We start from the raw sequence: 27,233 nt of genomic DNA on the forward strand, positions 1-27,233 counted from the left end.
ATTTAGTAATTCCCAAAACACCCCTGCTGGTCGGACGTAATCCCCACAGACATGACGTCCCATGATTATTCTGGCTGTGCTACATCCTGTGGTTGCAGTGCAAACGAGTGCACATAGCCTTAGCCAGTAACTCGGCCTTGCGGTTACCTGAGGTCACAGCTGGGATATCATGGGAGCAACCAGCTGTGAGCTCAGGTGAACTTACTGACGTAACCGCTCTCACAGCTGCAGTTCCATCAGTGCATTCCTAACACTATATTGATTGGTCACATTTTCTAATGTGACCGCACACTGTGACCTCAGATATAACAGCTGGGATCATCATTGGACGTCGTGTCTGTAGATTAGCTCAGAGCTGTGGGAGTATTTTAGGGGTTAATACATAATACTGCTATGTGTCACACGTAGCGAGATCGCTAGCAAGGTCGCTGTTGCGTCACAAAACCTATGACATTTTAGCAAACTTGCTAACGACATCACTATGGGTAAAATAAAGAAAGGAAGAAGCACTGGCACCATTCAGCGAGCTAACCGCTCAATCTTCCTATTTCAGGTTTATACACGCATTATATGGCTTGTAAATTTCTTTGCATTCTGGCCACAGTGCTTATTCCAAAAGACAGCCTTCTGTCTCTTTTCACATGGACATCGCTATGTGTAACGGGGCCTTTAAGCCTGCTTTACACGCTACAAGATATCTTACGATGTGTCGGCGGGGTCACGTCGTAAGTGACGCACATCCGGCATCGTAAGGTATGTTGTAGCGTGTGACAGCGACGTGCAATTGCAATTGAACGAAAAACCGTTCATCGCACGCACATCGTTCATTCCTGACGAATTGAACGTCAGATTGTTCATCGTACCCCGGGGTAGCGCACATCGCAGTGTGTGACACCCCAGGAACAATGAACAGATCTCACCTGCCTCCTGCGGCACCCGGCCCACAATGCGGGAGGAAGGAGGTGGGCGGGATGTTTACGTCCCGCTCAGCTCTGCCCCTCCGCTTCTATTGGCCGGCTGCCGCGTGACGTCGATGTGACGCTGAATGTGCCCCCCCACTCCAGGAAGTGGACGTTTGCCGCCCACATCGAGGTCGTATGGAAGGTAAGTATGTGTGACGGGGGTTAATTGTTTGTGCGGCACATTCAACAAATTGAACATGCTGCACATACGATGGAAGAGTTGCAAATCGCATACGATATCGTATGCGAAATTGCAACGTGTAAAGCAGGCTTTAGTCTTCTTCCCAATCAAAACGCATAAACACTTTGGCTAAACCCATTGTACATGTGTATGGGGGTGTGGGGGGTTGAAGGAAATAGTAGAAGGAATAGTTGTCGACCTGAATAAGTAGTTAACCAACAGCCATCAAAAATATGCTCCAATGATGCAATGCTTAGATGTTCCAATGATCAGTTGTAATCTGTGAGGAGACCAGACAGTAGATGTTTTAGTCTTCTTTCGCACTACCACAGAGAAGGTGAAGTGTTCTACAGCTCTCATTGAAATGAATAAGCAGTATATGGACTTTATAGGTCGCTCAGAGGAGGATTTGACCAATTTTCTTCCAGATTTTGAGATAAAAGCTGGAAGTTGATTAAAAAAATTAAAATCAATAGTATCTGTCCTATTATTCCATTTCTCCCTTTAATATCTATTACTTGTTTTAAAAAGTCTGTGAAATACCTGAGCAAAATATACACCTCAGCCAGTTTTATCCATCTGCTTTTTAATTGAATTCACACATATTTCTATAAATCTTTTTGAATATTGTGTTGGGGTTTTTTTTGTGTATGCTTTCTCATAAAATGTATCTAATGTACACAGAACGTTCTTATAGATTAAATTGCACTTATTAATATTTTTTCCCTTTTATGGGCTCTTCCAGTATTTTTGGTTTTGCTCTCTTTTCTTCAGTTCCATTGTCCCAGGCTTGTGTGGGACTACGGAAAAATCAGCTGCATCTTTATTTTGTTGTATCCAAGGTGGGCAATATTCTTTTACTTTTCTTTTACGTTTATTTTCCATTGATGTACTCGTTCTATATGATGTTTTTTTTGGGTCTTCTGGCTGCCTTCTTCGACACTATTGCGCTTTATGGATTTCAGACCCCTTTTTTTCATATTAAGCTAAAATGACTGTTAATCTCTGAGCGTTTGCGCCACCTTATATCCTGAAAGTGTTTGGACTACAGACTGCGTACTATGTGTTGTGTTTATGGTGCCATTTGTGTATTTGAGTGTTGCCTAAGAGGTAATTTTATAGAGCAGGGAGACAAAACCACTGATATAGAAATTGAAGATTGCTACTGATTTATTTTTCTTATGATGTTCTTGTTAACTTCGTCCTCCTAGTGACTGTATAGTGCTTCTGCTCTGAATTTGATCCTTAATGGGGGCAACATGTAATCAAACCAGTCCATCAGTAATCCCCATTGAAGAAAACTGCATGGGAAAAGGGCACATATGCAGTGATTTTCAATGGACATTGTTGATTGACTCATCTTTTCACATGCTTCTTCTTCAACAGCCATTGTTCAGTTTGTAGTAACAAAGGGCCAGCACTTTACAAAAGGAGAAATGGGTGCTTACAGTAAACACATAGTATCTGATTCATTATTGGGAGGGAAAGGGCAGTTAATTAACTTTTTTTGTCTTATGGTGTCCATTGATGTTATTTTGCTCCAAATTCTTCAAATTGGCACACATGGTTCATGAATTTTGCATAAAAGAAAAAATGTTCTTCCTTTTTGTCTTTTACCCCTTTTTTTGCACTTTTTGCACAAAGTTGCATGTTCTGCTAAAATGTTGCAAAATTTTTACAAAATATCTCACATGTATATAAAATTAGTCCAGGCATTACCTTAAGAACATTTTGCACAAAACAATTTACAACTTTTTAAGAAGGCGAAATTGATGAATTGGCCACAAATTTCTTGAAAATTAAAACCACACAGACATTAGCGAGCATAATAAAAAAAAAAAGGCGAACACATAAAATAGGCTTAAAAAAGTACATATTAAAATTAGACTTTGGTGCAAATCAAACACATGCTTATAACACTAAAAACTAGACAGGAAGTCGGTGCAAATAAATATTGCCCAGAGTGAACAGTTACTTTCTAGGGGTTTTCCCAGAGGGATTTCCCTTTTTACCCTCCCATTGCTGACTATCCGTTATCGACTGTTGTACTCCACTATCTCCAACTTTCTATTGTGCATTGTAGTGATGTCAAGAAGGCTGGAGTCACACTTGCATGTGACTCTCACATTGCATCACACTGCATTGACCGGCCGGAGGCTCTCCTGAAAGGAGTGTGCAGCTGCATGCAAATACATGAAGTTGACATGCTCCTGTCAGGAGAGCGGGCGCCCGTCCAGGCTGTGTAAGGGTAAGTTCACACACTGTGGTTTTTTGACGCTGCATTTTTATGTGTTTTTTGCCACAAAAAACGCACAAACGCACCCGAGGCAAAAAAATGACGTGGGCTTCGCCCAATTTTTGAGTCCAGGCAGATACATCTAGGCATCTGGGGATTGGAATCCGCAGTGCAGGGTGCCCAAGCTTTCTGGGCACCCCCGCTGCGAATTGCAGTCTGCAGCCACCCCAGAAAATGTCTCTTTCATAGAAGCGCCATCCTCTGGCGCTGTATCCAACTCTACCAGCTGCCCTGATGCCAGGTGGCTCACTGGGTAATAGTGGGGTTAGGGCTAGCCGTATATTATCAGCTGTCCCTAAGTCCGAAATATATGGTGTCATGCCAATATTAGACATGGCCATCATGAATTTTTAGTAAAGATAAAAAAAAACACAACACACAGAAAAATATTTTTATTAGGAATAAAACACAACACAATTAGTGACTCCATCTTTATTGAAATAAAGAACCCCCCCTCCGCAGTAATCCTGTGTCAAGGGGCCGTCAAGCGCCGTCCAATCCAGATCCAATATCATCTGATCGGTTTGTTGGAAGGCAAAACGATCAGATGATATGTCAGGTTCAAGGATGTGAATCACATGACACATCAGCTGATTGTATAAAAGTCGTTTGTACAATCAGCTGATGCATCAGTGCAAAAAAAAACTACTCCCGTCCGATCGCTGCAGGAGCAGGCGGTAATCATCTGATGCGGTCTCCTGACGGCATCAGCTGATAGTTTAAGCCGGCCGTGCTGTAAAAAGCCGGCCTCACTGCTGGAGTTATACGATCAGCTGATGCGTCAGGTGACCGCATCAGCTGATCATCGGCAGGTCCTGCAGTGATCGGACATGTCCAGGGAGTCTGCACACAGCCGGAGCAAGGGTGGCGGTACTGGGAAGAGGAGATGGGAGCGGACATGTACCAGGAGTCTGCAGACAGGTGAGTATGAGATTTTTTTTTTCTATTGTTGACTTTTGATTTCGCAGCTGCTTCCACCTCCCGCCCGGCCATGGTGCAGGACGGGAGCGGACATGGCACCAGACGGGAGGTGGAAGTAGCGGTGGCGGTCCCGGGAGGATTCACGCTTCTGTGTTTACCAACAGAAGGAATCCTCTTCCTGTACATGTCACTGTACTACCCACCCCTTGCGTTTATAGTTGCGTTTTTAGTCATAGAAATGCACTAAAATGCAGCTATATTTGCAATTTGCGTTTTTCATTGCATTTTTGAACATATCATTGAACTCAATGGGTGGAAATGGAAAATGCAGTGAAAAACGCAAAAATAATTGACATGCTGCGTTTTTGTTGGCACCACAAAAAAGCAGCTAAAAAACGCTGTGTGCAGACAGCAAAAATGAAAACTCAGACTTTGCTAGTAAAGCAAAGTCATGCAGTTTTCTGAACAAAAATGCATTTGAAAAATGCCGCGAAAAACACACTGTGTGCACATAGCCTTACTCTGCTATGCTGTATATTTGTCCCCAATCCACTCTGCAAGACACAAAAAAAGACCTTTTATTATACTCAGACAGGGTGGTTCAGTATGATGGGCATCCCTGGTCTTGATCTAGCTCCTCCTCTCTTTTTGTGATAACTATCCTCCTTCCCTGCTTCATATGGATATTGCATCCTATGTCAGCAACACAGTCTCCCCCTTTGCGCTCCTGTGAAGGTGCATTTCTCTCAACCTGCTGCTTGCAGTACAAAGTAATGTATTGTGCATGCATCGGCTTTATTGCCTGTTGGCCTTTCCCTGCGCATGTGCACTACATTACTTTACACTACACTCAACAGTGCAGAGAGAAATGCGTCTGCGCAGATGCACAATGTGGAAGACTTTGGATGCATCATTCACACAAAGCAAGGAAGGAGGACTTTGATCCCAAGAAGAGTGGAGGTGCCAGATCAAGACTAGAAACGCCCACTGGACCAGTCCACCCTACAGGTGAGTATAATAAAATCTTTTTTTGTGTCTTGAAGAGTGGATTTGGGACATACAGCATTATGGTATGATGTATATATGGTAACAGAGGACTGAAAGATGCTGACTGTACTCTATATGGGGAAAATCTAGTGACAAGCTCCCTTTTAAACATTCAAGAAAGGGCTCTGAAGAGTCCTGTTTTTGAGATTTCGGAGTCCAGTTCTTGGGATCACCGAGGATTTTAGTGGTGAGATACCCAGCGATCAGTAAATTATCCACTGTAATATTAATAGAGAATAACTTGCAATTCTGGGAATAACCCTTTGAGGACCAGAGGAATACATTTACTGCACAGTGACAATGGTGATATACTGTAGAAGCTGTGCCTACTGAACACCCACATGACTGTGTATAACACCTGGCTTACATGAGCAGTGGCTGAGAACTCCAATTTCAGCCATTTATTCTTTTCGGTACCTCTCTCTGGTGACGCTTGCAAGTTAGTATTGGAAACCAAGAGAGGGATTTCCCTTTTACCCTCCCATTGCCAACTATCGCCAATAAATTGTGTAAACAAAAAATACAAAACCACAAAGGCAGATTTTTTTTTCGTTTTTGCATTGTCCGCCAATATAAATTACAGTTAAATATATGGATCCCCAAAATGGTGTTATTTACAGTGCCTTGCAAAAGTATTCAGCCTCCTTGAATTTTTCAACCTTTTCCCACATTTCAGGCTTCAAACATAAAGGTAAAAAATTTTAATTTTATGGTGAAGAATCAACAAGTGGGACACAATTGTGAAGTGGAACGATATTTAGTGCTTATTTTAAATTTTCGTAAAAAATAAAAAACTGAAAATTGGGGCGTGCAATATTATTCGGCCCCTTTACTTTCAGTGCAGCAAACTCACTCCAGAAGTTCATTGAGGATCTCTGAATGAAACCAAAATAGAACTTTTTGGGCACAATGCCAAACGATATGTTTGGCATAAAAGCAACACAGCTCATCACCATGAACACACCATCCCCACTGTCAAACATGGTGGTGGCAGCATCATGGTTTGGGCCTGCTTTGCTTCAGCAGGGACAGGGAAGATGGTTAAAATTGATGGGAAGATGGAGGGAGCCAAATACAGGATCATTCTTGAAGAAAACCTGTTGGAGTCTGCAAAAGACCTGAGACTGGGACGGAGATTTGTCTTCCAACAAGACAATGATCCCAAACATAAAGCAAAATCTACAATGGAATGGTTCACAAGTAAACATATCCAGGTGTTAGAATGGTCAAGTCAAAGTCCAGAACTGAATCCAATTGAGAATCTGTGGAAAGAGCTGAAAACTGCTGTTCACAAATGTCTCCATCCAACCTCAGTCAGCTCAAGCTGTTTGCAAAGGAAGTATGGGCAAGAATTTCAGTCTCTCGATGTGCAAAACTGATAGATTACATACCCCAAGCGACTTGCAGCTGTAATCACAGTAAAAGGTGGCGCTACAAAGTATTAACTTAAAGGGGCCGAATAATATTGCACGCCCCAATTTTCAGTTTATTATTTTTACAAAAAATTAAAATGAGCAATACATTTTGTTCAACTTCACAATTGTGTCCCACTTGTTGTTGATTCTTCACCATAAAATTTAATTTTTTTATCTTTATGTTTGAAGTCTGAAATGTGGGAAAAGCTTGAAAAATTCAAGGGGGCTGAATACTTTCGCAAGGCAGTGTAAATAAAAAAATAAATAATACATCAGATCTTGAAACTAAAAACAAGTCCTCATATACTGTGTAGATGAAGAATAAATGCCAAGTTTTTTTTCAAAAGTTTTTTTGTGCTCCTCAAATCAGAACAAGACAAAAAAATCCTGTGCTCCCGAACCCTAGAGCTTTTGAAAGGAAAAATTCAGGGTTGATTTTGCCTTTTCGGAATCACTCCCTCTTTAACACTAGAAGTCCCAGGAATTTCGAGCTCCATAGGGTTCCAATGGTAGAAATGTTAAATGACCCCTCTCTGGGACTTCTAGTGTTAATCCACCATAATACGATAACGATAGGTTGGTGTTACATAATAAAGGAGCCCGACCATATTGTTGCTTCCCTTTTGCCTTTGTCATCCTCATCTGTTCTTTTTTTCGAGCTCAGGGCTTTTAAAGCCTCATGCAGCAGAAGTAAATTGGATGGCAGAAAGGTGTATAAAACACGAGACCCCAGAAAGGCCTGACTCCCCCCTCTCCCGTATCTCTTTACGTCCCTGTCATTTCTAATCATCCAGGAGCTCTTGTGATCAGTATATCTGATAAACTTCTTCTTTTTTTTACGCAGGATTCCCCAACCTATTCACTTCCCCCCTCTCCTTCCCTTAGTGTCAAGTATAAGCTTGATAAGACCGAGATACACCGTGTCACAAGCAGCTGTGTACGGCCGTGCCTCTCACTGCAACTAATTTGTGCAGGAAAAAATTAAATCAGGAGGTAAATTATTTCATGATTGCTCATTCCCAACAGAGTTGGGCATCATTCTGAAGAAAATATCTAATAATTGGTTTCAGCCTGTGTCAGACACATGCAATTCCCTTCACTAATGGCTGTGTGAGGTAGCACCGGGCCTCGGGGGTCAGCAAAGGACTGGAAATAGCTTAGCACTAGGCACAGCGCTAGAGAGACGGAGCACATAGGAAATGAAGTGGCAATAAGTGTAATCCATAGGGGAAATGCGCTTCACTTGGAGTTTAATATATCGCCTCCATGTCTGGCAGCGAGCCACACACCAATTGTTTACCTTTCTGTCAGCATCTGCATCTGTTCTGTTTTGTAAACGGCACTTAACGCTCAGCCGGTAAACGCCGGAATCAATAACAACCGCTAAGGGAATTCTTTTCTTTTTATCATATTCTATAAAAAACCCCGCGCTACAAACAATGTTTGCCTTAGATTAACAAGGAACAGACATTAACAGGGTCAAAGGGATTTGGTTGGGAAGATTTTATTGCTTCCAAGACTCGCAGTAATTATATCGACGCAATTCCAATGTATTTTGTAACCTGTCCAAATTAAACTGTTAAAAATTGCTTGCATGCCGTAATGAAGATGATTTTTTATAATTATCTTAAGTACCGCGTATAGGAAAGTGCCGGCACCTTCGGTAATAATTTAGTTTGTTGTAATACAGCTGGCGTACTGAAATATTAAGGTGGCTCTTTTACATTTTATTTTTAGGGGGGGGATTTGGTGATTAGACCCAGATTATGTGAAAAATGGAATATGAGAAAAAAAAGAGGAGGAGGGAGGCAACGAAGGATGCTGGAAACAGTGTGATCCTGTTAGTTATTATCTTCTCTAGAAGCGAACGTTTCATTAGATGTGAGATAGTATCTTGTGTAACCAGGCATATTCAGGATATACACTGTACAGATGAACGCTGTCACAGAGGATTGTTATAATAGTTATAGCATCACTTAAAACTTAATATCATTGAGAGCAAAGGAACACATTAATGTTAATGGGATTTGTGCACGTAACTCCCCATGCACTGCTTGGAAAATGTACCCCTTAATGTCTTGAAATTCAAAATAGGCCAGTTAAATTGCTTTTCTTTTATTAAACAGCCTCCTTTTCAATTGTAGTCCGACCGAAGTTACATTTTTTTCCGCCACATTTTATTGTTCGCAACTTGGCATTTATGGTTGTTTTTATTCGATTAATTAACCTTTATTTCTTTTTTTTGTTCTCCCCCAAGTACATTTACATGCACAATGGTGTTTTCAGATACTGCCAAGTTGCATATGAGGCAAGGAACATTAGAAATAGCAATGGTGGAGTGGGGGATTCTTGTACGTCTCAAATGAACTAGTTTGATTTCTGCTGTCACGGCATATCATGTGGTGTTCTACAACCACTAGAAAGCCATTATCCACTTGAGTGCAGGGGTAATGCTTTGCAGCCCACTTCTATTTTGAAGGGGTCAAACATTTTACATACTTAACACCTTATTTGCTGAGTGCACATGCAACACTGAGCTCCGAAGTCAGGGAAAATGGACCGTTCTCCATGGAAACGTACATTCTTGACTCTTAATTGCAAGAAAAGGCGATATGGCACAGTGGTTAACATGATTTGAATTCACTGGCTTGCAGATTTAATACTAGCCTTTACAAAAGTGCTTAGAAATGGATGATGCTACAGCATTATTTTCGATGAAATTCTATATCATCACTTTTCTGTTAAGTGGTTTCCAAATTAATTGGCAGTGTCCTTTGAATTGATTGATGGTGTTCTAATCTGAAGCTAAAAACATTACAGATGAGATGCAAAATGTAAATATTTTTGCATGACAAAGACAATCTTGAGGGCACTGTGTTAAAATTGCAATGTATCAAGAAAGTCAGATATATTGGAATGCATATTATTGGTGCAAAAGAAAAAAATGTTGGCTTTCAACCAAAGTGACAAAATGCAAGATGAAAACACCTAAAGAACACAGCCATGTTGTAGTACATAAAAAATGAAAAGACAACTACCGTATTTTTAGACTATAAGCCACACTGTATCATAAGACGCAGCTAGGAATAAGCGGAAAATAGGAAAAAAAATGTTGAAGCAAAAACTGTGGTCATGGCACACTGTTATGGGGGAATCTGCTGCTAAAACTGTTATGAGGATAATGTTCCCCAATTCTGCACTAATGTACCCCATCATGAGCCCCTTACAAGTATCTATCTCCCTCATCCTGGTATATATGATGCCCATCCTAGGATTTAAGTCCTCCATCTTTGTATATACAGTGCCTACAAGTAGTATTCAACCCCCTGCAGATTTAGCAGGTTTACACATTCGGAATTAACTTGGCATTGTGACATTTGGACTGTAGATCAGCCTGGAAGTGTGAAATGCACTGCAGCAAAAAAGAATGTTATTTCTTTTTTTATTTTTTTTTTAAATTGTGAAAAGTTTATTCAGAGGGTCATTTATTATTCAACCCCTCAAACCACCAGAATTCTGTTTGGTTCCCCTAAAGTATTAAGAAGTATTTCAGGCACAAAGAACAATGAGCTTCACATGTTTGGATTAATTATCTCTTTTTCCAGCCTTTTCTGACTAATTAAGACCCTCCCCAAACTTGTGAACAGCACTCATACTTGGTCAACATGGGAAAGACAAAGGAGCATTCCAAGGCCATCAGAGACAAGATCGTGGAGGGTCACAAGACTGGCAAGGGGTACAAAACCCTTTCCAAGGAGTTGGGCCTACCTGTCTCCACTGTTGGGAGCATCATCCGGAAGTGGAAGGCTTATGGAACTACTGTTAGCCTTCCACAGCCTGGACAGCCTTTGAAAGTTTCCACCCGTGCCGAGGCCAGGCTTGTCCGAAGAGTCAAGGCTAACCCAAGGACAACAAGGAAGGAGCTCCGGGAAGATCTCATGGCAGTGGGGACATTGGTTTCAGTCAATACCATAAGTAACGTACTCCACCGCAATGGTCTCCGTTCCAGACGAGCCCGTAAGGTACCTTTACTTTCAAAGCGTCATGTCAAGGCTCGTCTACAGTTTGCTCATGATCACTTGGAGGACTCTGAGACAGACTGGTTCAAGGTTCTCTGGTCTGATGAGACCAAGATCGAGATCTTTGGTGCCAACCACACACGTGACGTTTGGAGACTGGATGGCACTGCATACGACCCCAAGAATACCATCCCTACAGTCAAGCATGGTGGTGGCAGCATCATGCTGTGGGGCTATTTCTCAGCCAAGGGGCCTGGCCATCTGGTCCGCATCCATGGGAAGATGGATAGCACGGCCTACCTGGAGATTTTGGCCAAGAACCTCCGCTCCTCCATCTAGGATCTTAAGATGGGTCGTCATTTCATCTTCCAACAAGACAACGACCCAAAGCACACAGCCAAGAAAACCAAGGCCTGGTTCAAGAGGGAAAAAATCAAGGTGTTGCAGTTGTCTAGTCAGTCTCCTGACCTTAACCCAATTGAAAACTTGTGGAAGGAGCTCAAGATTAAAGTCCACATGAGACACCCAAAGAACCTAGATAACTTGGAGAAGATCTGCATGGAGTAGTGGGCCAAGATAACTCCAGAGACCTGTGCCGGCCTGATCAGGTCTTATAAAAGACGATTATTAGCTGTAATTTCAAACAAGGGTTATTCCACAAAATATTAAACCTAGGGGTTGAATAATAATTGACCCACACTTTTATGTTGAAAATTTATTAAAATTTAACTGAGCAACATAACTTGTAGGTTTGTAAGATTTATGCATCTGTTAATAAATCCTCCTCTTGCTTGAAGTTTGCAGGCTCTAACTTATTTGCATCTTATCAAACCTGCTAAATCTGCAGGGGGTTGAATACTACTTGTAGGCACGGTATGTCCACCATCCAGGGCCCATTCTGGTATATATGTCCCTCATCCTACTATATATATCCCGATCACAGGCTAATCCTGGTATATATGTCCCCCATTCTGGTATATATGTCCTGAATCCTGGTGTGTGTGTGTGTATATATTTTCCCCATCCCGGTATGTCCCCCAGCTTGGTATATACTGGATGTCCCACATCATGGGCCCATTCTGATATATATATATGTCTCCTGTACATGATGTCACTGCCATACGCCCTCAGTTACATGCCGACGTCGGCTGCCAGCTAATCCAAAATGAATATTCACTGCTTCCCACACCCATAATCCTGGTCATGGGGAGCAATGAATATTAATTTTCTTTAATAAGTGGACATCTGGACTATAAGACGCAGCCCCCACTTTCCTCCCAAATTTGGGGGGAAAAGTGCTCTTTATGGGTCCGAAACCACACCACTTCTGATCTAAAGATTGTGTCTGGTTTGCAACTGGTTTCAACTGAAGTGAATGAGGCTGAGTAACAACACCACTTTAACGCTGGTATCGCGTCCCTGCACTGTCCTGCCCTCCTCTTTCAGCAGGAAAGGCAACACACCCACCTTTCTTGCTGCTCAGCGGTGGCTGTTTTATCTCCGATCCCTGCCGCCGGCTCCCAGAGCCTGTGCATGCCCCACAGACCTCCTTGGAGCACACTTAGGCCACACGCACCTTTTCTTAAAGGGCCAGGGTGTCCTAACCCAGGAGTGCCTCTCATCCTATGGCAACGTGGTCTAACCTTAGAGATACATTGCTAGTTGTTAACTTACATCTGTCTATTTCGTAGTACCGGACGCGCCTGCTGCATCATTCCATATTGGCCGAGCCTGCTGCACTGGCCGCTTCTAATGCATCATTCCTTAGAGGCAGAGTCTGCTGTATTGGCTACCCACTGCTGCACCTGTTGCATCTTCACCTGCTATACCTGCTGCTACATCTATCCATACTAGTCGTGCCCGCTGCATAAGGCGTCCCAGTTACATCTGCCATATCTGAGCACTGTCAATGTACATACCCCCAGGGCGAGCTGTCACATCAGTGTCTCCCTGTGGGGCACCTGGTTGCTTCTGGCAGCCAAGTCCACCCTCACCATCAGAGGCTCTGGTGAATACTCAGTGTGCACCAAGTCATGCCCCTCAGGTGTATTCTGTGCTGCGTCCCAGAGGGTCCACTCCCTGCTCACACCCATGAGCATTACAGTTTGCCCAGGCCATGGATTCCGCTAGCTTCAGTGCTGTCCTGATTACCAGCCAGCAGCAAGAGTTGGTCCGGCACTGAGAGCAACATGACTGAACTCTGACTTATCTGCGGTTGATGGACACCCATCTGCTCCAGTTAAGGTCCCTACTCCAGCAGTAAATCTAGTTCCAAGCTTCAGTCCTCGTTTGTCTACCCCTCCTGCGTTTTGACGGCACATCTCCAACAATGCATTTGATTCATAAATCAGTGCTCCTTGCACTTTAAACGTTTGTCCCATTAGTTCATCTCAGACTGGGCCAAAGTGCATTTTATGATGTCACACCAAACTGGAGCGGTTCTTACCTTCATCAATCCATCATGGGAGACGAGTGATCCTATCATTCAGAACTTCCAGATCTTTCTTGAGGTGTACCACAAGGTGTTATATGAGAAAGCATGAGTCTCCTCAGCAGCATCCTCACCCCTTAGACTACCTTAAGTGAGTCTCTCTGCCATTCGTTTTCACACCCTGTCCTCCAAACTGGGCTGGAATAACAAAGCACTGGTGGCTACATTCTGGGAAGATTTGTCCGGTAAGATCAAGGATGGTCTGGTCGAGATGTACCTTCTTCTATGGACAACCTGATATTGCTGTCTATCCGCAGCGACCTCCAGTTCCAAAAATGATTCAGATAGGTGAACCGAGAGAAGAGGTCATTGCGCCTGTCTCCTTCCTTCCTGAAGCCCGTCATGCCGTGACTCACACGGTTTCCAGCACTGTTTCTGAGCCCATGGAGGTGGATCCGGAAAAGAGCTGCTGAGAGGTCCATCGCACAGGAGAGGGGTGTTTCTACTGTGGAAGTCCTACTCAAATCCAAATCAAATCTTTATTTTTATAAAGCGCTAACATATTTTGCAGCGCTTTACATACATCAGGAACACTGTCCCCATTGGGGCTCACAATCTAAAATCCCTATCTGTATGTCTTTGAAGTGTGGGAGGAAACCGGAGTACCCGGAGGAAACCCACACAAACACGGGGAGAACATACAATCTCCTTGCACATGGTGTCCTTGGTAGGATTTTAACCCAGGACCTCAGTGCTGCAAGACTGCAGTGCTAACCACTGAGCCACCATGCTGCCCTACTCATTTGGTCAGTTTATGTCCTTGGAAGTCAGGAAACTCCCAAGCCTAGGGTCTGTGGGAGAGACCACCCTAGCAAGTCCTCTTCATGCCTATCCATATCCTAGTCCAACCAAGTTGGCCTTCCTGGACTCTTGTTCCACTGGGAAGTTCATACAGGCCTCCATTGCACTCCTGCGCATGTGCACTTTGATCTGCCCTGTTGAGGGAAGATCATAGTACTGTAATGAGTAGGTGTGAAAAAAAGTCAAAGACCACCCACACATGCACACTACAGTAATTTGATCTGCCCTCAGCCAGGCAGATCAAAGTACGCATGCACAGGAGCACAATGGAGTTAAAAAAAAAAAAAGCACTAGGGCTTATTTTTGGAGGAGCTCTTATTCTTGGAGAAACATGGTTGAGGGGTAAGTTTACCTTCCAAAAAAGCAGACCCCCCCACGTCCCAGGAGACTCCTATCAACAAGACCCGGATGTCTGCGTGGTTCCCAGGTCCTCCCTGTGATCTTCGGTGGGTGCTGCACGCCGTCCTCCCCTGCTTCTGGCTGACATGCACGCACACAGCAGATCGCTGACACACACACACACACACACACACACACACACACATCACACACACACATCACACACACACATCACAGACACATCACACACACACATCACACACACACATCACACACACACATCACAGACACATCACATCCAGTGTTAAAGAATGCTTCCGACCGCAGGGAATTATGGGAGGAAGTCACGTGTCCGCATGTCTTTTAAGCTAGCATTGCGGCAGGTACTTGCGCTCCACTGCACAGCTTCTCAGGATTCTGCCGGAGAGAAGAAATCAGTGTCGCTAGATGTAGTGATTATATGTGCAATCCGATGTTTGTGTGTGATCCGATGTTTGTGTGTGCGGTCTGATTGTGTGTGCGATCTGACTGTGTGTGCGATCTGACTGTGTGTGCGATCCGATGTTTGTGTGTGCGCGATCTGATTATGTGTGCGATCTGATTGTGTGTGCGATCTGTGTGTGCGATCCGATGTTTGTGTGTCAGATCTGATGTGTGTGGGTGTGCGATTACTGCAGGGCCTCTGCTTATCGCCTGGTGAGTGTAATTGCCGGGTGTCCGCTGTCTATAATGAAGTGTCCTGCAGCATCTGTAACCTTTTTAGCTGCACGGACACTTCATTGTTGATCCGTGACTAGGGCTTATTTTCGGGGGAGAGCTTATATTTAAGCCTTGCTCCGAAAATGCTGAAAATCCCTGCTAGGGTTTATTTTTGGGGGAGGTCTTATTTTTGGAAAAACACGGCAGGAACCTGCTATTAGAGAATAAAATCACCTGTGACTAATGGGGGCGGGGTGCACAGTCAGAGGGCATGACTCCATAATCTAGACAAAAAGACTGACTGTACTCCCAAAATGCAGTCTGAACAGGTGCAAAACTGAACATGACATATAATAACAAAACAAAGACTGTTGCACTCTGAAATTCTAAAGCATGCAAACAATGCAATAGCAGGTTCCTACATGCCCATACACATGGAGGTTTGTAACCCAGAGTGAGGCTCCAGTTTAGTATAGGTATCCAGTAAATGAGATATGCCTTCATGTGGCTACTGGGCAGAAATCAAAATGGACAATTTTGTATGCTAAATATCTATTTCTCCTAGATTTCCTTAAGCAGTAATGCATATCTATATTCTTGCATTCATTGTTTGCATGCTTTCGCATTTCAGAGTGCAACTGTGTTTTTTTTTTGTTTGTTATTTTGACCATATCACAATTTTTTGGGCTCTTTTGTAATTCTGATCTGTATAGATGTGAATGCTTATTGGATGAAGCATATAATGTGATAAGGGTATCCGCACCATTTACACCCTTTATCAAGGTCTGCAGAATTATTAGGCAGTTTAAAAAAAAAAAAAAAAAAAAATTACTGTCTCTGAAAGGCCAAAAATTGATAAGATGTTGGGGTGTGTTCACGGAACCATCAAAAGTTTTTCGGCAAATAGTCTACAGGGTCACAAAAACGCGTTGCGATAAGTAGATGCACATGGATTGCCAAAGGTTTAACACTACAACTACTGAGGTAGTCATTTTGACTACTTTGCACCATGTATTTCTATATAGGTGTCACGAGTCCAGTAGTTCTATTGTTAAGCAGAATCAAATGTAAAGTGGGTAGGAACTCATTATTCTGCAATGTTGTCATATTCCTTGCATCCTCCCTGGAAAGCCCAAACGTTCAAGGTGTTCAGTGCTCAGAGACACGGTCGAGGTAAGGAAGACACAGAACATGACACAGAAGGTCAGACGTCAAGACTGGGCCTAGAAATATCTCAAGACAGATTTCTCAAAGGTTTTATAGAATGATGTGATGAGAGTGACTCTTGAAGGAACGGATGGTCCTTTGGCTTGATCTGTAACGGGCACAGACAATTACTTTGACTCATATGCCAGCATTTACTGTAGATCTGAAGTTTCTGCTATGGCCTGGTATTATTAAAGATGAGCTAGATGGACCTTTTTAGGTTGAAGATGGACTCAAAATCAGCTCCCAAACCTACTGCCACTTTTTAGAAGTCACTTTTTTCAAGCACTGATACAGGAAAAAGTCTGCATCTTTCAAGAAAACATTGTTTTATGCAGGATAATGCTCCATGGCATGCACCGAAGTCTTTACTGTTGCCAGTTAATGCCTTAAAGATGAAAGAATAATGACATGGCCCCACCTCACCTGACTTAAACCCTATTGAAAACTTTTGAGCCCTTAAAGAAATCCAACCAGCAGGTTTTTCACATATAAACTAAAAGGCAGTGCCATACTGGCACTAGGATGGTGAATCTCCACCCACCGGCAGTCCCGGCGTCTCTGATTGCTTGGAGTTAAACAGTGCCCCTAGCCTAAGTGACCGTGTGTCTGACTGCAAATGATCACTGTCTGTGTCTAGATTGGTGTAAAAATAAATAAATAAAAAATTGACGTAGGCTCCTCCCATATTATGATACTGAGCACATATAAAGCATACTGCTATAGGTTGCAGCCCCCTGCCATGCACATTATCTTGGCTGTGTATCAAAATAAAAAAGAACTGTATGCGGCTTTTTAAAAACATTTTTTTACCTAAGTAATGTAAAAAAAAAGGTGTTCCAGCTGATAGCTGGGAGCTAGTATTCTCAGCCTGGGGAGACCCTTGCATATTAGGCCCCCCAGCCTAAAAATAGCAACCTGCAGTTGCCCAGGATTGTCACATCCATTAGATGCGACAATCCTAGAACTTTACCTTGCTCATTCCGATTGCCCTGGTGTGGTGGCAGTCGGGGTCATAACAGCCCACAGCTGCAACTAAGCCCTGGAGTAGTCTAGATTAGTAATGGGAAACGTCTATAAGACCCCTATTACTAATCTGTAAGTGAAAAGAAGTAAACACACTGAAAAAATCCTTTATTTAAAATAAAATGCAAAAAGCACTCTATTTCACCAATTTATTAACCCCAAAATCACCCAGGTCTGACGTAATCCACACAATGTCCCACAACAATTCCAGTTCTTCTACATCTGAAGTGACAGCACCTGGGCACAGAATGTGACCGCCCCATGTAAGCTTCAGGTAGAGACTGAGCCACAGTGATGAGCGGTGACGTTTCAGGTTACTTGCAGTCACAGCTGGAGCTTAAGGCAGAGAATGAGCCGCAGCGATGAGCGGTGATGTCACTCAGGTTATATGCAGCTGGAGATTCCCACGGCCCTCAACCTGTGACCGCAGGTAACCTGACCTCAGGTAACCTCATTAAACGCAGTGATCTCACTTCAGATTTGGTGCTGAAATCTAGTTCAAACATTTCAGCAGCAAACGGCGTGAAAACCGTTTTCGTGCATTTTTTTGCCAAGAGATGCAGATTTGGTGCTGAAAGTTTTACACCATGTTTCTGCACCTTATCTACACCTCCTGGCAAAAATCGCATCACTATCACATCAAAACCAGTGTTTTGATGTGATTTTTTTTTTTTGCAGGAGGTGGCGATGAGGTGCAGGAATGTATTGTAGAAATTTCACCACCAAATCTGTATCTCTTGGCAAAAAAATGCGGTTTTCTTCCAGGAGATGCAGGTCTGTGAATGCAGTTACCTCACCTAAGGTGAGGTCACTCAGTTCAATGAGGTCACTTAAGGTCAGGTTACCTGCGATCACAGGTGGAGGACCATGGGAACCTCCAGCTGCAAATAACCTGAGTGACATCACCGCTCATCTCATTCTCTTCCTTAAGCTCACAGCAGGTGGTCATGTTCTGTGCCCACACGCTGTCCCTTAAGATTTATCAGAGCTGGAATCGTCATTGGACCTTGTGTGGATTAAGTCAGACCTGGGTGTTCTTCAGGTTAATAAAGTGGTGAAAGAGGGTGTTTTTTTGTATTTTATTTCAAAGAAAGGATTTTTTTATGTGATTTTTTTTTTTTTTTACTTACAGATTAGTAATGGGGTCTCATAGACTCCTCTCATTACTAATCTAGGGCTTAGTGGCAGCTGTGAACTGTCATTAGCCTCTTATTACCCCGACTGCTACAACACCAGGGCAATCGGGATAAGCCGAGTAAAGTTCCAGGATTGTCGCATCTAATGGATGCGACAATCCTGGGTGGCTGCAGGCTGCTATTTTTAGGCTGGGGGGGCCTATAAGCATGGGTCTCCCCAGCCTGAGAATACTAGCTCTCAGCTGTTGGCTTTATTATAGCTGGGTATCAAAATTACGGGCACTGCACACCATTATTTTTAAATTATTTAAATGTTTTAAAAAAAAAAAAGTCGCATGTGGTTCCTCTTATTTTGATACATAGCCAAGATAAGCTGACGGCTGGGAGCTACAGCCTGTGGTCGTATGCTTTATCTGTGCTGGGTATCATAATATGGGGGCACCCTATGTCAATTTTTTATTTATTTTTACAGCAATATAGATGCAGACAGTGCCTCTGATTGGTTGCAGTCAGGCACGCTGTCACACAGGCTGGGGGCGCTTCTGACTCCAACCGATCAGAGATGCGGGGACTGCTGGTGGGCGGGGGAAGCAGTGCATATGCACAAAGGATAATGTGCAGCCTTGGAAGAAGAGTAAGCGGACCTGTAAGTAGCGTTAGAGCCAACCGGAGACCGGTAAGTATGAAGCACTTGCTCCAATCCCTTCTACCACCATTTTTAAGTGCCTGGTTCGGGTCCTCATTGAATTACATGGGGACCGGCCAGATATTCAGGATCAATTCCGGGCTTAAACTGTTTTTTGCTTGTTTCTTTTTTCTTTTAAACCCGGTTGGACCTGCCGATCCTGGGTATCTGCCGGTCCGCTCATTACTAGTGCGTATCTCTGCTACCTGTCCGTCTGTGGCCTCAAGCAACCTTTTTTGCTGTGCAGTCGTCTGTATTCCCACTATGCTTCTGTGGTCTTTTACTACTTTTTTATCTGTCCCAGGCTTTTGGGTACAATGCCATCTGCCCATGCTATTCAAGTTATGTTCGTCCATTATGTTCTGTAACTGCCCATGACTGTTATCTGTCTGTAAATCCCTGGACTTTATTAAATTGTTATTTTTGCATTTTTCTTGTTCGTGTTCCACATACTCGATCTGACTGCTTCATCGGCACCCATGTGTCCACCCGGACCAGTGGGCTTAGAGGATCCACCGTGTAATCAGGCCTCACATAACAAAGACAAATTTAATGCTTAGGATTGTTCCTATATTAAGTAAAATAGAAGAGTGCCTCCTGTTTGGCTGGCCCCAACTTGGCCCCAGCTTTACCCCAGAGAAGTCAACTTTCTTTCAGAAGGAGAAGGGTGAAATGTTGGCAGTTTAGGAGGTTGCACACTTTTGTTTGAAATTCTGAATGTAGAAATAATCACAAAGTAATAATATGAATTATTTCTGTATATCAGTTATATATGTTCTTATAATAGGGCCTATATATTTGTTCTTGTTGTTACTATTATTCCTATGTATGTACATCGCTGTTCTTTTGGATATCTCATACCTATTACAATAATTATTTAGTGAAATACCATATACTAATGTTTTACTTGTAATTAGCAGTGTTGAATGATGCCCAACATGGGATAAAAGTAACCTTGGACAGTTTTGAAGATGCATAATGGTGACAATTGACAAATCAGGCTTTATATGTTGTAAAAATTGTAATTTATCGTTTTTATTGCTCCTATTTAAACTGTTGTTTTTGGTGAAATCAGTGTAAAGCTGAACAGTAGGCTAGCGGCCAGAAATATGCCACCTTTAGCAAATGTACTCTTCATGTGCACAAATCCAAGAGGACATAATGGTGTCATGGTGGGCGTAGGACGCCAACCCTGAGGCCTCCAACACACATCCGTGCCGCCGGTACGTTTTTGATCCTTTTTTGCACGTACCGGCGGCACGGAGACACGTACACCAATGTTACCCTATGGTAACAGACACACGTTAAACCACACGGAACGTGTATCCGTGTCATTTGTACGTGTGTGCGTTTTTCCTCACGTATAACATGTCCGTGTTTCTCTGGCATTACGCAGGCATGGACCCGCTAAAGTCAATGGGTCCGTGCCTGCACGTATGTGACACGTAGCATGTCTGTGTGCTACCCGTGCCATCCGTGTGCATTTTTTGTGTTTTTTAACGGTGTAACAGCTCAAAAAACACGGACTGCACACGGACATGACACGTACGTATTTCACGCATACACGGACATTCCACACGCGGCGAGCATACACCATTACACGGACGTTAGACGTACCGGCAAAACGGACATGAAAAATGGAACACACATCCAAAAAATGGAACGTGAGACACGTACATTTTTAATCCTGAAGTGTGGCAGAGGCCAAAAACAGTGAGCGTGCTAAAAAACAGAAGCGCTGATAGGGTTTTACCAGATAAGTACAGGTTAGTATATAGATAAATACACTCACCAAAAATGGTTGTGAAGGGTCACAACCACTGTAGATGATTTTCTGGCCCTGAGGAAGAGGTCCCTGCACCTTGAAACGCGTAGACCTATGGAATAAAAGAGTGATTAAACTATCAACATCTCTACATCTTATTTGGCGGATTGCGCGGGTTTAACCCCTTTTTCTCCTCCTACACTGAAGACTTAAAACAGTGAGCGGGTGGACGACAACGAGGGAAAAGTTTCAGTATTTATGAATATAACCAGAAGACCAGTCCATATTCCTTAAAGCCTGGCAAGGTTTGCAACTTCAGGTTCTGAGAAATGGTAAGATCTATTCTGAGGCAAAAACTGTTTCAGGAACATGCAAGAGTACATGTAGTCCTTTATTACTAGTGTGCAGGTTCTCATCATTACTAGTTAAAGACTGCAGATTTCACCGCAGCTCTTTGCTCTATTGCCTCCATCATTCCATAAAATTGTATCCAATTTCACAGATCTGTAAATCCGTAAGAGGCTGTTCTGTATGTTCTCTTCTTTTGGGCAATGCAATATGGTTGTAATTTTTTGTGCTTTAGCTAAATACAGATTACACCAGCAACATTTATACCACATTACTTGGTAATAAAATGGCTAGCACTATAGTTACTATTTTGACCCAAATTGCATAGCTTTAATGAGCGGAGGAACGCATTTTGCCCTCTGGCGGTTGTGGAACTACAACTCATTATTGGATGATCATCCAACAATAGCCATAAAACTGTATTAGTTGAAGAGCTGGTGAATTCAATTCCATCACCGTACTTTCCTTTTTGCCCTCTGTGGTCTTGCAATCATTTTCTTGTATGTTGCAGTTGTTATGGGCAATGCCAGTAAACCAGTCCTGTGTAAATGTATTTTGTGATATTACTAGTTGCCATATCCTCACTGCAAATTATATCGAACACAGTTCTGGACAAATTATAATTGTATAGGTCCAAGGAACAGATGACCCCTGAATTGTTTTTAACCCGAATAACCAGGTTTCATTTAGAAAAAAAATAAAATCCGGAGACAGAGTATGGGTTTTGGTGTATAAATATAAATTGTGAATACAGGGAAACAAATGAGGTCTTGTTAGTGCAGAAGTGAAATCTAAGAAAAGGAAGATATCTAACGTATTGTGGGTCAAGCAAAGGTTCAACTTTCTAACAAGAAAGCTTTTCCTCTCCCAAAAAAGTAATCAGACTTTGGAATTTGCTTCAAGATGAAGTAGTGTCTACAAATGTACTCGGAGAATTTAATCTTAAATTGGATTCCTTAGGGCGTGCAGAAGCCTTTTGATTATGCCACTGTTTTCCATCAAAAAAATTCAGCTCCTATACATGACTCCTCTGGTAACGCATTTTTATTGTCTGGATGACGAGATTTCCTGCACCATTGTCTAAAGAAGCTAATGCAATTGTTTTTATTCTCAGTGTGACAGATGATTAATAATCTTTGCCAACTTTGCTCAGTTTTAGCCTACCTGAGATCTGCGCCATATCCCCCGAGTGTCAGACTAAGTTTCCTTCCTCTTCCGCCCTCTTTTTAGAATGTGAATGTCTACTTATAATTATGCTATAAACTTTACTGGCTTTATTGCACAAAAGGATATATCATACAAAATGTAAAAAAAGGCTTTGTTTCTATTGATCCTACAAGAAATAGACCCTAATGGCAACTGTGGGCAGTTACAAAGCCACCAAGAGCTCTGGCTTCCGTAAGCAAACCTTCTCAACTTCTTGACCCAACAGTTGGCTGACTGGTCGAGTGTTGGGCTTCATAACTGTGTGCACTCGTACAGCGCAAGATGCAAATAATATTGACACTAAACATAGGTTTGTATGCTATTATAAAAATAACATTTCTACTTTTAGCTCTGAATACGGAGAATCAGCAGAAAACATCTCTCGATGCCCCTATACAGCTGAGTCAACTGAAATTCTTGTCAACGTTCATCGGCCTTTTTTTGTGGCTTGAAAAAAGAGTGGAGAATACAACTTCAGAAATCCTGTTTCTATCCTGTTATCCAGAAATAAAGGGAAATGTACAAGGTAATATGCTAAACTTATATTTGTGTGAAATTTGTCATAATGTGGTAAATTACATTCACATGAGGTATACCTAGGTGTTGCTAATAAATACGGTGGTACTTGGAAGTTTGGGAGCCCTTCAGACTTTTTCATACCTTCATTTTATAGACATTATTTTGGCTCTTATTACATACATATGACTTGTAACTAGTTAGCATATGATTAATTTGCAGATTCTTGTCATGTCATTGCATTGTTGCTGTAGTGGATGGAGAGATATGGAGCCTGAAAGTCAAAAGTTCAAAACGTTGTTACCCTTTTGCTCATCAGTGCAGGTCACGCCCTGGTCTGCCTTTGTCATTCATGTGTACCAAAGATATACCCATGTCTTAGTTACTTTACACCTTCTTTATGTGTGAAGATAAATTTATTTTTCTGGTCCTTAGGGGTACTTTGCACGCTGCGACATCGCTAGCCGATGATAGCGATGCCGAGCGCGATAGTACCCACCCCCGTTGCAGCAGCGATATCCTGTTATAGCTACCGTAGCGAACATTATCGCCACGGCAGCTTCACACGCACTTATCTGCCCTGCGACGTCACTCACACGGCAGGCAGCCAATAGAAGCGGAGGGGCGGAGATCAGTGGGACGTAAACATCCCGCCCACCTTCTTCCTTCCGCATAGCCAGTGGAGGCAGGTAAGGAGAAGTTCCTCGCTCCTGCGGCTTCATACACAGCGATGTGTGCTGCCACAGGAACGAGGAACAACATTGTACCTTTCGCTGCAGCGAAATTATGGAAATGACCGACACTACACAGATCACCGATTTACGACGCTTTTGCAATCGTTTATCGGTGCATCTAGGCTTTACACATTGCGACGTCGTTACCGGGGCCGGATGTGCGTCACTTTCGATTTGACCCTGACGACATCGCAGTAGCGATCTCGCAACGTGCAAAGTACACCTTAGTCAACATTTTATTTTGACTTGGTACGAAATCACCAGAGGGAAACGGATTTGTCAATTTGCTTTGCGAAAATTTTTCTGTTCTGTAGCATCAATTGTGGTGAAGAATGTCTTCCAGTGTGGACAATCACTGCATTTAACCTTCTCTTTCTGTCTTGCTATGAATGATGAACTGGTGTATGAGGCCAGATTTAGATGGGTGTATCTCATGGTCTGTATATAGACTGCAATGCTTGGACTAACCAAGGGTCTCCCAAACCAAGCTTAAAGCCTCATATGTGTCTATAAGGCTGTACAGTCTTATTGAGAGATCCACAGTCAGTTCGGACATCGCGGTCTTTATACTGACCTTCAAATATGACCGTCTGAATCTAGTCACCATTCCATCATCAAAAGGGGGAAAGAAAGAGAAGGTTTAATGCAGTTATTATCTGTCCACATTGGAAGACATTCTATGGGACAAGCATTAAAAGAATGAAGAGACACCACTGATGTATTTTAACCCGGATCAGAAGTACTTGGTCTGCACATATTTTCAGCATATTAAGATATGGTGGAATAGTGATTTTAGAAATCTTAAAATGGGGAAGAGGTGAAACACATAAGAAGAAATAAATCAAAACTAGTGCAAATTGAGGAAATACCCTTAAGGATGACGCTTTATTTCCAAGGTCCAACAAGACTTGAGCTGGAATTTTTTGGTTGCTGTTTATTTATTTTTTTTCCCAGAATGAACTAGAAATGTACAGAATTTTTCATTATCCAATGATGAAGTTTGATGCTTGCATAGAATGAGATGACTACCATACAATGAAGAAAAAGACATGGATCGCACATCCCAAAAATACAATGATCTAAAGCCGCTAGGCAAAAAATTAAATAGAACATGAGGTTCTTTTGTTACCATTCTGATCAGATTGTATTAAGCCCACTGCCACGTCACGGCAAACCTCTTGAGTGGGTCCCTAACCTGACCTTTTTGTGCGGCACCGTGCACTGACCACCGCCGCAGCGACAAAGCGCCAGCAAGGCGGGCGACCTGGTGCCTCACAACACCCATGCTGCAAGGCAAAGCCCCCAAGGCTCCAGGCCGCGCCGCCCCACCGACACCACACCACCACAACAGCAGCCACCACACAGCACCAGCACACAGTGAGAGGAGCTGTGCACTCACCTCCCACTGGCTCCCATATGTGAACTGGGAGCAAAAAGAAGGCTGACCCCTCTTGCAGTCTCCTGCTGATTAAAAACACCTGTGCCAAATGGGGAGAGTGCAGATCCAAGCAAAAAAAGAGGGGGATAGACTGATATAAATACCATACTATGAAAAAAAAGACATGGATCGCACATCCCAAAAATACAATGATCTAAAGCCGCTAGGCAAAAAATTAAATAGAACATGAGGTTCTTTTGTTACCATTCTGATCAGATTGTATTAAGCCCACTGCCACGTCACGGCAAACCTCTTGAGTGGGTCCCTAACCTGACCTTTTTGTGCGGCACCGTGCACTGACCACCGCCGCAGCGACAAAGCGCCAGCAAGGCGGGAGACCTGGTGCCTCACAACACCCATGCTGCAAGGCAAAGCCCCCAAGGCTCCAGGCCGCGCCGCCCCACCGACACCACACCACCACAACAGCAGCCACCACACAGCACCAGCACACAGTGAGAGGAGCTGTGCACTCACCTCCCACTGGCTCCCATATGGAACTGGGAGCAAAAAGAAGGCTGACCCCTCTTGCAGTCTCCTGCTGATTAAAAACACCTGTGCCAAATGGGGAGAGTGCAGATCCAAGCAAAAAAAGAGGGGGATAGACTGATATAAATACCATACTATGAAGAAAAAGACATGGATCGCACATCCCAAAAATACAATGATCTAAAGCCGCTAGGCAAAAAATTAAATAGAACATGAGGTTCTTTTGTTACCATTCTGATCAGATTGTATTAAGCCCACTGCCACGTCACAGCAAACCTCTTGAGTGGGTCCCTAACCTGACCTTTTTGTGTGGCACCGTGCACTGACCACCGCCGCAGCGACGAAGCGCCAGCAAGGCGGGCTACCTGGTGCCTCACAGCACCCATGCTGCAAGGCAAAGCCCCCAAGGCTGCTTGGATCTGCACTCTCCCCATTTGGTACAGGTGATTTTAATCAGCAGGAGACTGCAAGAGGGGTCAGCCTTCTTTTTGCTCCCAGTTCACATATGGGAGCCAGTGGGAGGTGAGTGCACAGCTCATCTCACTGTGTGCTGGTGCTGTGTGGTGGCTGCTGTTGTGGTGGTGTGGTGTCAGTGGGGCAGTGCGGCCTGGAGCATTGGGGGCTTTGCCTTGCAGCATGGGTGCTGTGAGGCACCAGGTCGCCCGCCTTGCTGGCGTTTTGTCGCTGCGGCGGTGGTCAGTGCACGGTGCCACACAAAAAGGTCAGGTTAGGGACCCACTCAAGAGGTTTGCCGTGACGTGGCAGTGGGCTTAATACAATCTGATCAGAATGGTAACAAAAGAACCTCATGTTCTATTTAATTTTTTGCCTAGCGGCTTTAGATCATTGTATTTTTGGGATGTGCGATCCATGTCTTTTTCTTCATAGTATGGTATAGAATGAGATGACCCATTTAGGAAATCTGGAGTTTTTGATCAAGGTAATTATTTTATTGCCACCTTGTGAAGGGAGATCAGAACAGAATTTAAAGGGAATCTGTCACCAGGTTTTTGCTTCTCCATCTGAGAGCAGCATAATATAGAGGCAGAGATCATGATTCCAGCAATGTGTCACTTACTGGGCTGCTTAGTGTAGTTTTGATAAAATCAGTGTTTTCAATTCTGCAGATCTAGCAGTTATACAGAGCACATGAATAGTGATGGGTGAACTCGCAGATATTCACGATCAGTGGGACTAACCGAATTTTTTTAAAAAAAAAATCTGATCCCGCCTGGAGTTGGTCCCAGATATCTGGCCTGACGCCGGTCCCCATATACGTCCATGGTGACCAGAATCTGGTGCTTAAAATGGTGGTAGAAGGGATAGGGGGATTAGGGCAAGCATGCTGTACTTACCGAGTCTCTAGAGCGGCTGTAAATGCTTCTGGGACACTCATTTTTCTCCAGGGCCACTCATTATTGCTCATGCATATTTAATACTACCCCCGCCCACCAGCAGTCTTGGCATCTGTGATTGGTTGCAGTCAGACAGTGCCCGCAGCCTGTGTGACAGCGTG

At 43.3% G+C, this 27,233-nt stretch overlaps 1 protein-coding gene across 6 annotated transcripts in view; it reads left to right on the forward strand.

Annotated features, from left to right (window-relative positions):
* Nucleotides 1–27,233, forward strand: part of KIAA0825 (KIAA0825 ortholog) — a 785,365-nt gene that overhangs the window by 191,810 nt on the left and 566,322 nt on the right. For all 6 annotated transcript variants that reach the window (XM_075325095.1, XM_075325097.1, XM_075325094.1 and 3 more), the window contains one exon: nucleotides 22,893–23,069. In XM_075325095.1, the coding sequence (XP_075181210.1) occupies nucleotides 22,893–23,069 (177 nt within the window). The remainder of the gene's footprint in view (nucleotides 1–22,892; nucleotides 23,070–27,233) is intronic.

The sequence above is a fragment of the Anomaloglossus baeobatrachus genome, chromosome 1, assembly GCF_048569485.1.
Source record: "Anomaloglossus baeobatrachus isolate aAnoBae1 chromosome 1, aAnoBae1.hap1, whole genome shotgun sequence".
Taxonomy (NCBI): domain Eukaryota; kingdom Metazoa; phylum Chordata; class Amphibia; order Anura; family Aromobatidae; genus Anomaloglossus; species Anomaloglossus baeobatrachus.